At 54.1% G+C, this 14,808-nt stretch overlaps 6 protein-coding genes across 6 annotated transcripts; 1 reads left to right on the forward strand and 5 right to left on the reverse strand.

Annotated features, from left to right (window-relative positions):
* Nucleotides 1-8: 8 nt before the first annotated feature.
* On the reverse strand, nt 9-2,777 carry QC764_702290 (uncharacterized protein; the record flags this gene model as incomplete). Its single annotated transcript, XM_062949894.1, has 1 exon — nt 9-2,777. The coding sequence occupies one exon, from the start codon at nt 2,775-2,777 to the stop codon at nt 9-11; it is 2,769 nt and encodes a 922-aa protein (XP_062796060.1).
* A 1,193-nt stretch (nt 2,778-3,970) lies between these two features.
* On the reverse strand, nt 3,971-4,676 carry QC764_0112410 (uncharacterized protein; the record flags this gene model as incomplete). The annotated part of the gene is made up of 3 exons (XM_062941180.1): nt 3,971-4,168; nt 4,362-4,471; nt 4,655-4,676. 3 exons carry the CDS (start codon nt 4,674-4,676, stop codon nt 3,971-3,973), a joined length of 330 nt encoding a protein of 109 aa, XP_062796061.1.
* A 40-nt stretch (nt 4,677-4,716) lies between these two features.
* Nucleotides 4,717-6,311, forward strand: RCE1 (CAAX prenyl protease). The gene is made up of 3 exons (XM_062949893.1): nt 4,717-5,274; nt 5,334-5,767; nt 5,820-6,311. The coding sequence occupies exons 1-3, from the start codon at nt 5,226-5,228 to the stop codon at nt 6,291-6,293; spliced, it is 957 nt and encodes a 318-aa protein (XP_062796062.1). The 5' UTR covers nt 4,717-5,225; the 3' UTR covers nt 6,294-6,311.
* Nucleotides 6,312-6,542: 231 nt separating this feature from the next.
* Nucleotides 6,543-8,867, reverse strand: VRG4 (GDP-mannose transporter into the lumen of the Golgi). The gene is made up of 4 exons (XM_062949897.1): nt 8,296-8,867; nt 8,127-8,217; nt 7,570-8,060; nt 6,543-7,520 (listed from the first exon to the last, which is right to left on the reverse strand). The coding sequence occupies exons 1-4, from the start codon at nt 8,551-8,553 to the stop codon at nt 7,191-7,193; spliced, it is 1,170 nt and encodes a 389-aa protein (XP_062796063.1). The 5' UTR covers nt 8,554-8,867; the 3' UTR covers nt 6,543-7,190.
* A 333-nt stretch (nt 8,868-9,200) lies between these two features.
* ADI1_2 (1,2-dihydroxy-3-keto-5-methylthiopentene dioxygenase) lies at nt 9,201-10,483 on the reverse strand (the record flags this gene model as incomplete). The annotated part of the gene is made up of 2 exons (XM_062949892.1): nt 9,201-10,223; nt 10,286-10,483. The coding sequence occupies 2 exons, from the start codon at nt 10,481-10,483 to the stop codon at nt 9,201-9,203; spliced, it is 1,221 nt and encodes a 406-aa protein (XP_062796064.1).
* Nucleotides 10,484-11,702: 1,219 nt separating this feature from the next.
* On the reverse strand, nt 11,703-13,144 carry QC764_702260 (uncharacterized protein; the record flags this gene model as incomplete). Its single annotated transcript, XM_062949891.1, has 2 exons — nt 11,703-12,004; nt 12,070-13,144. The coding sequence occupies 2 exons, from the start codon at nt 13,142-13,144 to the stop codon at nt 11,703-11,705; spliced, it is 1,377 nt and encodes a 458-aa protein (XP_062796065.1).
* Nucleotides 13,145-14,808: the final 1,664 nt, after the last annotated feature.

The following is a 14,808-nucleotide window of genomic DNA, read 5'->3' on the forward strand; positions in this document are numbered from 1 at the left end:
ATGAGCTTCTATGGCGAGTTTTGTCCCCATCCTTGCTGAACACCAACAACGGCCAGGGCGATGATGGCGCCGATGATGAGAAGACCGACAACCGACATGATCCGGTTCAGGTTCCTCCACCACCGCACAGCTTCAAATCTCCTCTCGTCTCCAGCTTGGGGCTGGTAACGGTATTCGGGCTGCTTCTCTCCCTTTTCGAGAGAGTACCGCTGGGGCAGTGGCAAGAGAGCTCCGGCCATCCAGGCGAATGGGAAGATGAAGCCAATGATGAAGAGCACCACCTGAATGTTCCGCTTGCCCATCAAACTGGTATCGGCCGACCAGTTGATGCTGGGTGGGTCCCACATGCTGTAGCGGCTGGCGCGTCGATCCTGACGAAGATGTGGGGACCAGATGCTGGATGTCTTCTGGCGCAATGTTCTGAATACGTTATAGTCTTGGGCAGGTGCTTGTGAGATACCTATCTCTGATTGTCCGAAAAAGGGATGGTCACCGGGGACTTCTCTCGCGCGTTTCCTGGGGCTGTAGATATTAGGTGGGAACTGCTCGTCGGTGGGTGAATCCCCGTCGTTGTAGAATCTTGAGCTGCCCGGCCTGCTACCGCTTTCCGAGATAGACATGAAAGAAGGAGACCTTCCGAGCCAGCGTCTTTCGCCCGATCCATAGTAGACCTTGGCCCAGGCGGGAACCTCGGAAGTGAAGCTGTTTCCACGAGAACGAGAGCTACCGCTGGAGTGAAGGCCTCTGCTGGAACTGTTGGTGGTGGTAAAGTAACTCGAGAGCGCTGCCCTGGAGGGTCTGTGTTCCAGGTCCGCAATTCCATCTCCGTGCTCGTCCTGATCACGCACCATGCGGATCTGTGGACTCGCTCTTGACAAGCTCGGCTGCGGTCGGTGAAGAGAATCGCTCCCTGAGCTGGTATTGGCGCCTTCTTCCAGTTGGCCAGCGATGGACGAGGAGACACTGGGCATCTGGCGGCTGTGCATGGAGCTGACCCATCCGGCGCTACTGCGACGACGGTGATGGCCGCCGGAGGACTCGGATAATGGCGAAACAGATCGGGTAGGCATTGGGCTGCTTTCAACTTCGCTTTCAGACTGGACGGTGGAGAGCTGCGAACTCCATTGATGGGGAGTTGCGGTAATCATCGAGACCGATGGTCCTTGTGTGTTGGAACTCTCAGGCCTGGAGGAGGATCCTGTGGTTGGTGGCGCCAACCATGAGGGTAGCTGCGAAGGACTGCTCGATTCACCTCCACGAGCGGCCCGAGGGGACAGCAGCCCAAGGTTGACGGTAACTGGAGGCACCAACAACGCCGGCTCCGGCTTGCCAATAACAGAACCGACGCTCTTCAAGGAGTGGACAGAATTAGTGCGCGAGCGAAGGTTCTCACGAGACCGTTGCTTGTAGTATCCAAAGTTTTCGTACGACTTCTTCTTCGCTGGCCTGAGCGGCGCGACTCGCAAGCTCTCCTGGGAATAGCTTGGACGAGGCTTCTTGGTTACGACGATGACAGATCCGGATGGCGACGGTGACGCCTCGCCATGGACGACGTAGTTATCGTTCTCCCCTGTTGACGACGAAGCCGAGGATGCCAATGGGCTGTTCTTGAAAGCAGGGGCCGGGGAAGCTTCACCCAAGACCTCCCAGTTGGAGGTGCCGGGTCGGTTGAAAAGGAGACTGTCGTTGGACTCTTGAGCAGGCGATGAGCCGGGACCGTAGACCTTGTAGTTCGTGCTCACGGAGACAGTATCGATGCTTTGGTCGGACACAGCAGACGTAAATGACGTCTTCGACACGATCGTCTTGGGCGGCTTAGTGGGTGTCACCTCTTCCTCCTTGCCGGTAGGATCTTCAATCAGTGGGGAGAGAGGTCTGTCGGAGGGCAGCGAGTCTGCTAGAGGCTCCTTGATGGCGGGGGGCTCGGGCGTCTGGGCTACCTTTCGCAGGCCACCGACCATGCGGTAGTTCCAAGGGGACGAAGAGGATGCAGGATTAGGATCTTCAGCTAAGTGTATGGTTGAAGAGCCCGGAGATGAGAGTGCAGGAGAGGGCGGCTCAGATGGTGTGTGATCCGGGATGAAGGTGCTTACACCCGTCATGGGGGTCTCTGAGCGACTCTCGGCCCACGAGAGGATCGAAGGCCGTTCATGCGTGCTCGATCTGGACGCATATGACAGGGTAGGGGAAATAAGGCTGTCGCGTGCTGGGAGCGGACTGGGCGTGACAGAGGACTCTGCTTCTGGGTCATTGCGGACAAGGGTGAAGGTCTTGTCAGGGTTGGTGATGATGATGGTGCGTCGTCTGGAAGGGGCCCTTGACGAGGACCTGGACCTGGTGGTAGTTTGGGACGACCCAGCTGGGGATGGCGACTCGCTTACGCGGGAAGATCGAGTCGATGTAGGATATGTCGTGATGTTGGGCGAATCTTCAGACGCTTGGCCCACCCCCGAGGGGCTGACCAAGGGTTTCATGCCTGAAACCCTTTCACTCCTCCCCCGCTCCAATGGGGCACCCGCATTTGTCACCTCTGCAAGCCCGCTGCTCCTGCTCCTCGAGTGTCCAACAAGTCGGATGGTCTGATCGCTGCTTCGGTTGGAATTGCGGCTTGGTGCATTGTCGCGCAGTGAGAGCTGGCTTGGCGCGCGCTCATCGCCATCGATTCTCGGCGGCGTATATGGGACGAGACGGATACCGGACTTGGTGGCGCTCTCTGATTTTGATCGCTCATGGAGCGGTGTTGATGGCGGGCCATGTCGGCTGTCGGGCGCCGACATGGCTCCGGAATGTTGGGTGAGACGGCCGGCGTGCGGGGCCGGGAGGCTCTCGATCCGTCGGGTCCGGTTGTGAATTCAGAAAGTGGACAGTCAGATCTCCATAACCGTTTCATACGCACAGTCCGGAATGGAAGGAGGCCAAAAAGAAGAGAAAAAAATCAGACTTCGTCGCGAAAACGTGGTCGAGTGGCGTGTTTCTTTTGAAGATGAAGGATACCCTGTCTTGAGATTGTGTTCGCGCGTGAGTGACGTACGCTGGGTTCCTGGTCGTGATGCGCTCAGGGAGTATACTGGGAAAATTGATTCAGCTCAGCAAGGCGGGTGATCGGGCGAGCGGGCGGGCGAAGGCGATGGAGCCTGTGTCGGTGCGATGAAAATTAAATGTCAAAGTTGCAAAAAGAGTGCGTTGAAGAGAATCGAAGAAGAAACGACTGGCTAAGGTTGGATTCAAAAGAGGGTGGGTGGTGGTAGGTAGAATATTCAGGCCGGAAGCTTAGAGCATTGTGAAGTGGTGGTGGGATGGCGAGACAGCGGCGTCTGGTCAGAAAAGCTTGAAGCACCAGGATCCAATAGGTGCAATGCTATCCCGAAGAGTTGAAGGCGGGAGTATGCGACCCAAAAGAAGGACGGCCGGACAAGGCGGCTACGGCTACGGCTGCTCTCTCTCCTCCACGCGACACAAGAGGTCGCCACGGGCCGTGGGGGTGGGTGGTGAGAGGTTCGTGGGTGAGAGGGAAAAAAGGATGGAACGGGAGTTGGCCGGAATGGAGGGTACCCCCAAGATGAGAGAGAGAGTGTGTGTTGCGGAGTCGCGGAGGTGGATGGTGGTCGCAATTAGAGATTGGATGATACGGAGTACTGAGGAGACAAAAAAAAAAAGCTCAGTATGCCGCCGATTGGTTCGCTGGCCAGCGTCTGTTTTGCTATGCAGCATTCAGGAGCTGCCATCTCAACGAACAGCGGACGAGAACCAGAAATGCCCAACACAGTGGGCGACACCGCTTGACCGCTGGAAAGTTTCCAGAACAAGGCTGAGAGTTTAATTTCGCGTACCCACTCTCTGCAGCGCTGTGATAGGGTGAAAGCCATCGCTACTGGTCGCTAACTGTCCCAATTCGACCTAGCCAGCGTCCGTCCGGCCTGGGGTTTCTTCCATTCTGGGGTCAACGGGGCTGTGTCACGCAACATCGAGGCTAGCGTTTCGACGTTTTGATCTTCAACCTCGCCAAAACGAGCTTCGTTGAAACTTTGGCTTGGTCGGGAGGAACGATGATGCCCTCCCACCGACACTTCTGGGCCGGTGATGTTGCAACCAAGCTCGGGGCGGCCGGCGAGTGGTGCCAACTCTCCGCTCTGTCCTCTGCAGCCATGTCCCCTGCATCATCCCTCGCCTGTTGTCATCAAAACATCAACAAGATGATGGCCGTCGATGGTGTTTGATAGTTGACACAATGGCTGCACCTGTGCCCAAGAACATTCGCTGCAATTGCTCTGTGGCGCCGGCGAGTGCCACGGCAACACAGGCCAAATCCCTTCACTGACACCTGCAACGCTGCAGCATCTGCAGTTTGTCACATTGCCTACTGCGGGCAGAATGGAGCCTGGGATACGTGTTCGACGGTGGTGAGCGACTGTGGAAAGCCCAGATGCAAGGGAGATGCGGCTGTCGGGCTCGGCAGGGGACGCGCCTACTACTGTGGATGTGTTAATTAGACTGTTATGCAAAACAGACGAGCGCGTACCTGATTCGCGTCTAGTTCGCGTTCAATTTGTGCATTTATGCCGACTACGGCCTTTCATAAAGCTTTACAATGAGCAGCTCAATGCTTCAGAAGTTACAAAAAAAGATAGAAAGTGATGTGAAAGAACTGTCAGACTTGCCATGCACAATCTAAGCATTGTTCCGAGGACACAATTAAAGCTAATGCAATAACATGTCGGCTTAAACAAAAGGAATGCAACGTAGAAAAAGGCAGCTTAACAAAATTCCGGTAGTCCCGCAACTGTGTCAAGCGTTGAGTATAGCACAACTCCAACCAACAACAAACTCCCCGCCTTCCTTGTCCTGGGAGGAAGTATCGTGGGCAAATCCCAGATGCAACGTCGAATAAAGACCTCTAAAAATAAGAAGAAGAAGGCGGTTGTTGGTCGATCGGGACACACACGGAACCCACCACACCCACGCGACGATTCGGTGGAGCAAAAAACGCGAGCATCTTCCTTCCCGTCCGTCTGGGAAAGTTTGACAGAAACCCAAGAGTTTGCTTGGCGATTGACGATTCTTGAAACGGGACCCGATTCGGCAGCCCATCGTCTCACAAGCATTGATCAACAGCCGCAGCCGCGCGCTTTCCCCTGACGAGCGTCTAAGCAGGAGGCGCACTCTCACAGCCTGACGTTACTACTCAAAGAGTCAGCAGGCCAGGCTTGTATAATCACAAAATTAAGATGCCAGCTCTTGGAGAAGTGCTCAAAAAGTTCAACCCCTGGCACAAGGGTACTTACCAACCCCCAACCCATCTCACGTCACACAAGATATCTGACACCGTCTCACAGAGGAAGAGCCCCTACCACCACCCTTCACAGCTTCGACAGCCTACCTGCTGTTGGCCCTCTACGCCCTCATCTACTTCATCCCCTTCTACCTCTCCCCCACCACCCGGCCATCGCCCACCCTCTCCCGCGATGCCCCCTCGGTGATCCGAGCCCGGATCCGTTCCGTCTCCCTGTCCTGTGCCATCTGCACACTCACCACCTCCCTAATCCTCTCCCGCTATGCCTCCCTCTCACCATCAGCAATCTTCCATCTCCTAGGAGTCTACCCACTAGCCCTGATCCCAGCAGTCAAAATCCTCTTTTTGACCGCCCTCCTCTTCCTGGGCCCCTTGTACAGCTACTTCATAGTCGAAAAAGGCTACAAACAATGGTCCACCCTCCTCCCACTGCGAGAAACCCTGACAGAATGGACCGACTACCGTAATTACATCGCTGTACGTCTCCCCCCCCCATTCTCTCCCCCCTAAATATTAACAAAAGTTCCAGGGCCCAATAACAGAAGAAATCCTCTTCCGCTCCTCCTCCCTCCCCCTCCTCCTCCTCTCCCAAGCTCCCCTATCCAGCACCCTCTTCCTCTCCCCCCTCATCTTCGGCCTCTCCCACATCCACCACTTTTACGAATTCCGCCTCACCCACCCCGCCGTCCCCGTCTCTGCTTCCCTTTTGCGGTCCGTATTCCAATTAGGGTACACCACCCTCTTCGGCTCCTACGCCAACTTCCTCTACCTCCGCACCGGCAGCCTCCTCGGCATCTGCGCCGTCCACGCCTTCTGCAACTGCATGGGCCTCCCCCAGGTCTGGGGACGGGTCACAGACGAGAACGGGGACAAGAAGATCAACCGGCTCTGGACGGTGGGGTACTATGTCTTGCTGGTGGCGGGGGCGTGGGTATGGTACAGGAATCTGTGGGGGTTGAGCGAGAGTGTTGAGACGGGGTTGGTTGGGGTTGATCAGTGGTGATATGTTTTAAAAAAGAGAACCAAAAAAGCATGTTGGGGTTGGGTGGGGGTTGGGTGGATGATGGCTGTTGGAAATCATGTTGTTGGTAGGTGTTAAGTAGGTGGTGGAGGATTTATATCAATCTAATAGCATCAGATATGTAACCAAAATCACTGTTGAACACATTCAAGGACGTTTTACATGGTCAATATCGCATTACACCACTCCCCGTCGTCCCCACCCCGCCTATTTTTGACATACATTATATAACTCATACCCATTCCAAACCCGCCTCGCCCCTCACCATCCCTCACGCCCAACGAACACAAGAGCCCCAGCTCCCATGTCAGTCACGGTCTCATCATGCATCTTTGTTTGCTTGCGTCTGCCTGTGTTAACTTTCACAGCCCACCCTCCAAAATAATACGCCCAGTCATGCAACGCATACGCGCGTTCGTACTTGCAAGTGAGAAAGAGAGAGAGGGAGAGAGAGAGAGAGAGAGAGAGAGAGAGAGAGAGAGACAGAGAGAGAGAGGAGAGAGAGAACATGATGTTATGCAGGTTGTACGCCGTTTACAAAAACCAAAAACCTTGTCCGTCCCCCCGCCCTGCCTGCCTGCCTGTCCGCCCGCCTTGCCTTTGCCAAAACACACTTTCTATGCTTGTCTTTGAAATGAAAAGAAAAATAGATCATCCACTAAAATGGCTAAAGGCTAAAAAAGGGGTCCCGAGAACGCGAAAACGTCATGTACAGGAAAGAAAAGAAAAACAAAAAGTCTCGATTCTTACGCCTTCCGCCGAGATCAGGACCAGGAGGGAGGTTCGGGTCGGATGGCGAAAGAATCATGCTTTGGAAGGGGGCGCCGCCAGAGGTGCGCTGTGAGTACTCGAGTTAGCCCTTTGTTGACTCATGAGTGCTCATGAGTTGGCAGCATCCCTGTTGCTCTTGGCGCTGGCGCTCATGTTGGTGGTAGGAAGGGACAGAGCCTCCTGAGCCTTTTGGCGAACCTTGGCCCAGGCAAAGACAAGACCACTGACGAAACCCAGGAAGATGGCAGTAACACTGCCGAAGGTGACGGGAGCATCGAAGAAAATGAGACCGCTAACGGCGATGGGGAGCTTGTTGAGGGCGCCGACCATGGAGTAGGTTGTCGAGGAGGTGATACGAATGCACCAGGACGAGCAGTACGAGATGAAGATGGCGGCCAAACCGGAGTACACCATTCCAATCATGAGCTTGTTCTTGGTCTCCTCGGGGAAGTTGCGGGCAAGGTTTTCAGACGACCAATCCTCAAACAGCAGGGAGAAGACAACCAAGACGGGGATGGTAAGGAGGTTGTTGTAGAACATCGCTATTGGGTGTCAGTCTACTGTACTTTGATCGTCGTAGTCTCGCCAGAAACTTACTGTCATAATCCTTGAAGTTCATCTTCTTGATGACCTTGCGCATGCCAAGCACATACGCAGAAGTGCAGATGACGTTGATACCCATCCACGCGTAACCGGCGTTCAGGGTCGACAAAGCATCCTGCTTGTCAGGGGAGATTCCCACACCATCAATGGCAGCCTGGATATCAGCCCAAGCAGCAACGACAGAACTGAGGACCATCAAGCCGAAAGACAACAGGGTGATAGGGGTGACGCTGCCACCGAACCAAAGAACCTCTCCATAGGCGATCACAATGATGGTCAAGTTCTTGAAGATGGTGTAGACGGGGACGGAGAGGAACTGGAGGGCCTTGGCACCGGTATAGATCATGCCGACGAGGAGCAGAGAAATAGGGAACCCTGAAATTGTACGTCAGCCAAGAGTTCGAATATCTGAAACAACAAAAAAAAAAAAAAGCAACATACATCTCTTCGCCTTTGTCGAGTCGAAAGGAGCGAGGTTCTTGAGAATACCGGTTTGCTTGAATGCCAGGATCGCTAATGTGCAGACGGCAGACTAGATCGCCATGTCAGCTTCCAACTGTTCATCCCATCCCTTGGAACACCGTCACCGCCACGAGAGAGAGTTACACACCTGAATAGCAAGATAGAAAAAGTTCAGGTTCCATTCTGAGCCAGACACAACGTATTTGTTCACGACTGTCATGCTGATAGACGCCAGGCAGTATGCGAGAATGGAGGCGCCGGGGCTGTGATCCAACTTGTCGAGCAGGCCAGGCTCCTGGCGCACACGGAGGGTGGCAGGCGAGGCCCGGCCGAGGAAGGGATCTTTCTCCCCTCCAAAGTCATCGCCGCCCCTCATCTCGATATCTTCGTTCTTTTTATTTGACATTCTGGCGGTTGTAGGAAGTGGTTTTTCGTAGGATCGTCGCCGTCGAGATAGCGAGTGGTTGTGTTTCCGCGACGGAACGCCAGGGAACGAAGGATATCAAGGGGCGCCGGCTCAATTAGGGACCAAGCGAATGGCTGAAGGGCGCTGAAGTGAGAAGGCGTTCACCACTCTCCCAGCGTTCTGGTGGTGGTCTGTCTCGTCGCCGTGGGGGTCGTCGGGCAGAGGGCGGTATGGCGGGATGGCTATGTCGGACGCGTGGAAGGAGAGAAAACACAAATGCTGTTAAATTGGCAACGAATCAACCTCTCTGCCCCTGTCGAGCGGTCGCGGCTCTCCTTTGTTGGTTTCTTGGCGAATGGTTTGGTGTGGGACTGTGGGGCACAAGAGAAGTGGAAATCCAATGTTTCAGAGCCAGCCTAACCGATAGCTGCATAACTTCATCCGTCATTCCAGCAGTGCCAGCCATATGCAGCTATGCAGTAAGTATACAATCACGAGGCATCTGATGAAGACAGAATTACGCATGCCACTTGGAGTGTGGATGAACGTTATTTCCAGCCTCCCTGATCTTTGGGAAGACTCGGTTGGGACCAACCCTGGAAGTGCTAGACTAGTTCCACGGCCATTCATCTGAAGAGCTTCGACGGTCAAGTTAGGCTTCTGAGTCCATGCCAGACCCGAGTCCAAGTCAGTAATACATATATGTCAGCCTCAGTTCTCCCCCATCCGGACTCGTCCCTCAACAACAATATTCCCCCCCCTCCCCTCCCCGCCTGTCCGTCCCCATCCTCCCTCCCTCCCTCCCTTTCCCCCATCCTCCCCTCCGACGGCGCCACCGGAAAGTTCAAATGCTTCCAATCCTCCAACTCCTCCGTCACACTCCTCAACCTATCCCTAATACTCTCAATCGCATAACTCCCCAACAGCAACCTCAACGGCGGATAAGAACAATGCCCCAACTGCCACACCAGCTCCGCACACTTCACCGCGCTCGTCGGCTGCCTATCCCCCAACCACTGCACCATCCTCTTCGCGTGCAACGCCGGGCTCGTCGCATGACTATACGCCTCACTCGCCGGCTTGATCAAAAAGTGCCCCCAAGTCGGCAGACTGTTTGTAATCTCGGCCGGCTCGTCCCTCCTCACCAGGCCCGGCTCCACCAGCGTGGCCTTGATCCCGAAGCTGTCAACCTCGTACAGCATCGCCTCTATCAGCCCCTCCACCGCATACTTTGTCGCGCAGTACGGTCCTAACCCAGGCACACCCAGCGCGCCGGAGGTGGAGCTGAAAATCAGATACCGTCCCCCGTTTTGCTGCCGAAAATACGGCAGTGACGCCTGCAAGATATGCAAAGTACCCATGAAATTCGTCTCGAACTGGTTGCGCACTTCATATTCATCCTGGTCTTCACACGCGCCGATGACGCCGTAGCCGGAGCAGTTGGCTATGCAGTCAATCCTCCCGAAGCGATCAAGCGTTTTCTCCATCACTTTCGACACGGAAGCATAGTCACGCACGTCGCAAAGAGTGCCGAGGCAGGAGTCGGAATTGAGAGTAGCGATCTGGGCCGGGGTCGTCTCAAAGACGCGGCCGACGGTGGTGACGAGGTCCGAGTGGGAGAGGATGGACTTGACGAGGGAGCGGCCCATGTGGCCTGTTCCACCGAAGACCTTTGGGGGCAATCTGTCAGTCTCGGTGTACTGTGGAAGGAAATGATAGGAAGGGAACATGCAATCCAAACAAGCTGTTTAGCAGGCGGCTGCCCAGGCTGGGGCGGCTCGCAGCTGGCTGGGAGCTGGAGCTTGGGTTTGTTGCCCCCTTCTCCTCTTCCTCCTCCATCTCGGCCTGTGGGTGTAGCTGTTGTTGGGGCTTCAGAGCCAGCGATGGAGCCCCCTCCTGCTGTTGTGTCGGCATTGCTGCGGATATCCATCTTGGCTTCTTTCCCAATAATCCTTCACTACCCTCAAGCGGTGTGTAATGTCAGGTTTGTTATGCCCCAAAGTGCCCGTGAAAAAGTCCGTGATTGAGGGTATGAGCGCTCCTCCCACTCAAACTCGACAAAATCTCAAAAAAAGGGGGGAGGGCAGCAATGCCAACCAATCATGAAAATATCACATATGCCTGCCTGTCCCAGCCAAGCAAAAACCTCAAGTCATTTCTCCGTTTAAATCTTCAGCAGAAACCTTTTAAGTCAAAAGAAAACACACACTCAACATCCTAAACTCATAACCCGTCACGGCTGATGTCGTTGCTCTTGGACGACGTCGAAAAGTCTTGGCAAATGGCACTTGCTCAAAGAGCGAAACCCGAACCCTTCAAACCTCAACTGCCGAGGAGCCAATCACGTGATACCTCCGGATCAAAAACCTCCCTGAAGCCCCTGAGTTGGAGTGGAGTACATCTTCCATCATCACCAAAACCCAGGGTCAAACAAAGTCCAGAATTATCAGAAAACTGGGGTTCTACCTCTTTCATTACTATCTACCTCACATGTACTCATTTCTTGTGTGTGTGTGTGTGTGTGTGTGTGTGTGTGTGTATCTGTGTGCAAAAACAGGCCATCATCCATGGCCAGCTAGAACCCTTTGACTGCATCCAGCTTCTGGTCGTAGGTAGGTATGTTCAATCCCAAACAACAAGTTAGTCCCCAAAAAACAAAAACAACCAACTCGCCATCCAAAACATTATTTGCCCACTTGTTGCTGTTGTTCTTCTTGTTGTTGTTTCCCACCCAGTTCATAAATACATCCCAACAAAAATAAGCAAAATGCAAAACTGACTGGTAAAAACCGCCCGCCAAACCCCCCCAAAAAACTCAATGCTATTTTGTGCCGCCCCGTTGCCCATTCGTTGTTTTTCTAAACCAGACCAGAAGATGCTGCGTCCCAGAAACAAAAAAAAAGCGTAAACACCATACTCGTAAACATGCTTCGCTTGACGCCCTGGGAGTCTCCCTCCTATTTTCAGACGACGACCTTCCTTTTTTTCGGAGCAGAAAAAACCGTCCCAATGTTGATGACAAGGGGAAAAAAATTGAATACATACGCCTCCCGCACTCGACTTGATACAGGAAAACAGAGAAACTATTACAAGAGTTAAGAGGTTCATACCGGATATCGCATGTTGTGCTGAAATGAAGCAACATCAGTTCAAATATGTGACTGATAGATGAGTTGGCAATGGCCCCCGGGATGATATTGGCGGTCCAGCGCTGGCTGGACCACTTCACGCGCCATCTTGTAAAGGTTGACCCCCTCAGCAACTCTGACGGGGCGACATGCGTACTCTAATGTTGGCTGAACAGCTGGGAATTTTGGCAGCATCTTGTACAGATGACTGCCTTCGGCAACCTTGAATCGATTCTCGATGGGTTCACAGCTGTCGATCCACCCGTCTGGGCGAGGGCCATATTGTTGGAGCCACCGCCATCTTTGTTCGTCTCTTTTCGAGGCTGCCATCACATGTCAGTATGCAATTCGTTTGCAATCGGTATAATGACGAAGCAAACCAACTTACCAAGTTCCTGAGCGGCGTCAAGGTAATTTTTCGGAAGCCAGTCGTATTGGTGTTCAACCAACTCCTCCGGCGATCTCTCAAGGAGGAGTCTCGGACGGCCATACGTCCGCACTTTGCTTTCTTCGAGTCGGTGAGGAACGCCCTTGTACACTACGTACTCGGCGTAATCCTCATTGAGGACCAAGTCACTGTTCTTGGGGTCCGCCCCTGCGGGGTTGGTTGTCAAGAATGGTGGCGAGTCCAAGACGAGTAGCTTCTCATCGGTGTTGTTCATGAGCGGAACCAGGAGATTCTGACGATAAAAAATGCATTGGACCCCAGTGATTTTGCGATTATCCTGCGGGTCCGCAGCTGGCCATTGGTGGATGTAGGCACGTTCGATGTCCTTCCACGCCTTCGTGAGATCTTCTCTGTGATAGATAATAAAGTCTTGTTGTTCAGTCGTGTACTTCTGGTTGCTGCGCTTCCCCTTTTTAGCCTCGCCTGCTATTACAGGCGAAGACTCGACTGCGTCAGTGTCTCTTACACGTTTTGTAGAGTATGGCTCGGTTCTGGAGCTGTTTCTGCGCCCCGACCTGATGGGAAACTCGGGGGTTGACCGCTCGGAACTGGGAGTCATGGTTGTCGACCCGCCATCTGATGAGCCGCGGCGTGAGAGCGGTGGAGAGTACTGGCCAGACATCCAGGATCTCTCTACTGAGCTTGAGCGAGAGGTAGACCCATTCCAGGAAACCGCCGAGAAAAATGAGCCCGATGGAGAGGGTGGAGCTGTGAAAGGGCCCCCGGGGTATCGAGAGCTGGGAGCTGGCACGCTGGCCATGAGAGACCGGATTGACGGAATTTGTTGATCTGACGGTGCACGCGTCTGGGCCGTGATATGGTCCAGGGGCAGTGATGGACGAACTCTGAGGACTATATCCATCCTGGACATTGTCGTTTGGGGAGTTGAAGGAGGTGTGAGGTTCAATATCAAATTCGGAGGACTAGGTAATTTACCGTTGCCTAGGGTGCTGGAAGGTGTGGCCGGTGGTGTGAAATCCAGCTCAGAGATGCTGGGGATTCTGATGATAGCCATGGTGAGAGCCTTCTTGTGTTGTGATGGATATGGGTGGTGGTGAATGGGTGGTGGTGAATGGGTGGAGTGATGAGAGGATGCTTGTAGAACTAAATAGAGGATCGTGGGATATGCCACTCTGTGAGGAAGCAGTGGAGGGTAGTATTGAAGACGAACCACGAGGGTGATCTGAGACCAAAAGTCAATGATGGGAATCGTCGAGGGTATTCATACTGCAGACAAACTGGCAGCTGTGGGGACGGGACCGATAGGACCCTGGGTGGGAGAGCGCAGCAGGGAAGGGGGGTGCGCCAACCAAGCGCGAAGGGGGTGTAGCATCTAGGGGTACGGTAGATGTGTGCCGACTGAATGGAGGGCGAGACCTCTTTCGAGTCTGCCAAGCCATGGTATCTGGAGTCTAGTCTTTTTGGTGCGCTATCACACTGCCACCACCAGCCTTGCAGCGGGTGCTGTTTTCTCGCAAGTTGAATACACCATGTTCCCCCAGATGGGCCCCGGACGATCTCACCACGGGCCTTGCTGTCAAAAATCTCTCCGAGCTCTGGCAAGCCACAATCTTGCCGGCGACTGGTGGCGGCAAGTCCTCAATGTCCGACAGGAAAAGCTCCCAGTGACTGAGTGATGTGCGTGGCATGGGGAAAGCGATCGCTCCTGTCTGTCTAGGTCATTCATCTTCTCGTATCAGGGCTGCCTCGGAGGCAGCACTAGCCTAAAGACCTAACGGTTGGCGGTTTTTGCGCCGTCCAGGAACAAAGCGGTGATTTTGGGCTAGCAGAGAGAGTCCATGATGTCGAAGACGAAACAGCAAGCAGTGAGGCAGTGAAACTGGGGATGATATCGACCTGTGGAAATCTTGTTTTGGGCGAGTCTACCTCCGGGCCAGAGCGAGCGACTGCCCTGCCAGTCATAGCTACTGACAGTTCCGGCTGTCAACTGTTGACCATACCCAAAAAGGTCTCCATGACCGTTGCCCCTTCCTCTTTTTGGTAGCAGCCGCAGTTTAGGCCGCGATGTCTGCATGTATGACAGCGCTTCCTGCATCCGCGGTTCTCAACTTTGAAGCCACTTGCCCGCTCGCCCGCTCGCCCACTTGGCAGGCAGGTGCCGGAGCCGCTGTGCTGCGCCTGGAGCCGTCGTTTCGTTCCCTTGGGGCGATTCCAGGTTCGGCCAACGGCTTCAGATTCGAATTGGCTTCGTCATCAGCACTGCTCGGCTCGTGTCATCTGCTCTCCTCCCAGTTCAGCGTTTCGAATCATCTCAGCAGGCCACGCTTTATCAGCACTCCCACCCACGTCGGACTCCGAGATGGGGAGTAGGGAAGGTAGGCTAAGTAAGGTAGCAACTGGTACGTCGTATCTTCAAGCCTGCTGCCTTCATCTGCATCTGACAGTCATTGGGCGAGGCGGCTATCCGTCGGCTCTCAAGTCGTATGAAACATGGCACGCCTATGATTGGCCAGAGAGAGAACAAGTCAAGTATGCAGACAATATCTGATTGGGCCATTGCCAGAGCAGCCATCTGCCAGAGATCGAGACTCGAGACAGCCTTGCTGCAAGACTCAACATCTTGCATCGGTTAGCTGCTTCCAAGACGCGCGAATACCGTCGCCCTTGCACATTGTCCCATGTAAAGTAAATAAGACAGGAAAGGAACAAGTCACCTCC

Source organism: Podospora pseudoanserina (assembly GCF_035222485.1).
Source record: "Podospora pseudoanserina strain CBS 124.78 chromosome 7 map unlocalized CBS124.78p_7.2, whole genome shotgun sequence".
NCBI lineage: Eukaryota > Fungi > Ascomycota > Sordariomycetes > Sordariales > Podosporaceae > Podospora > Podospora pseudoanserina.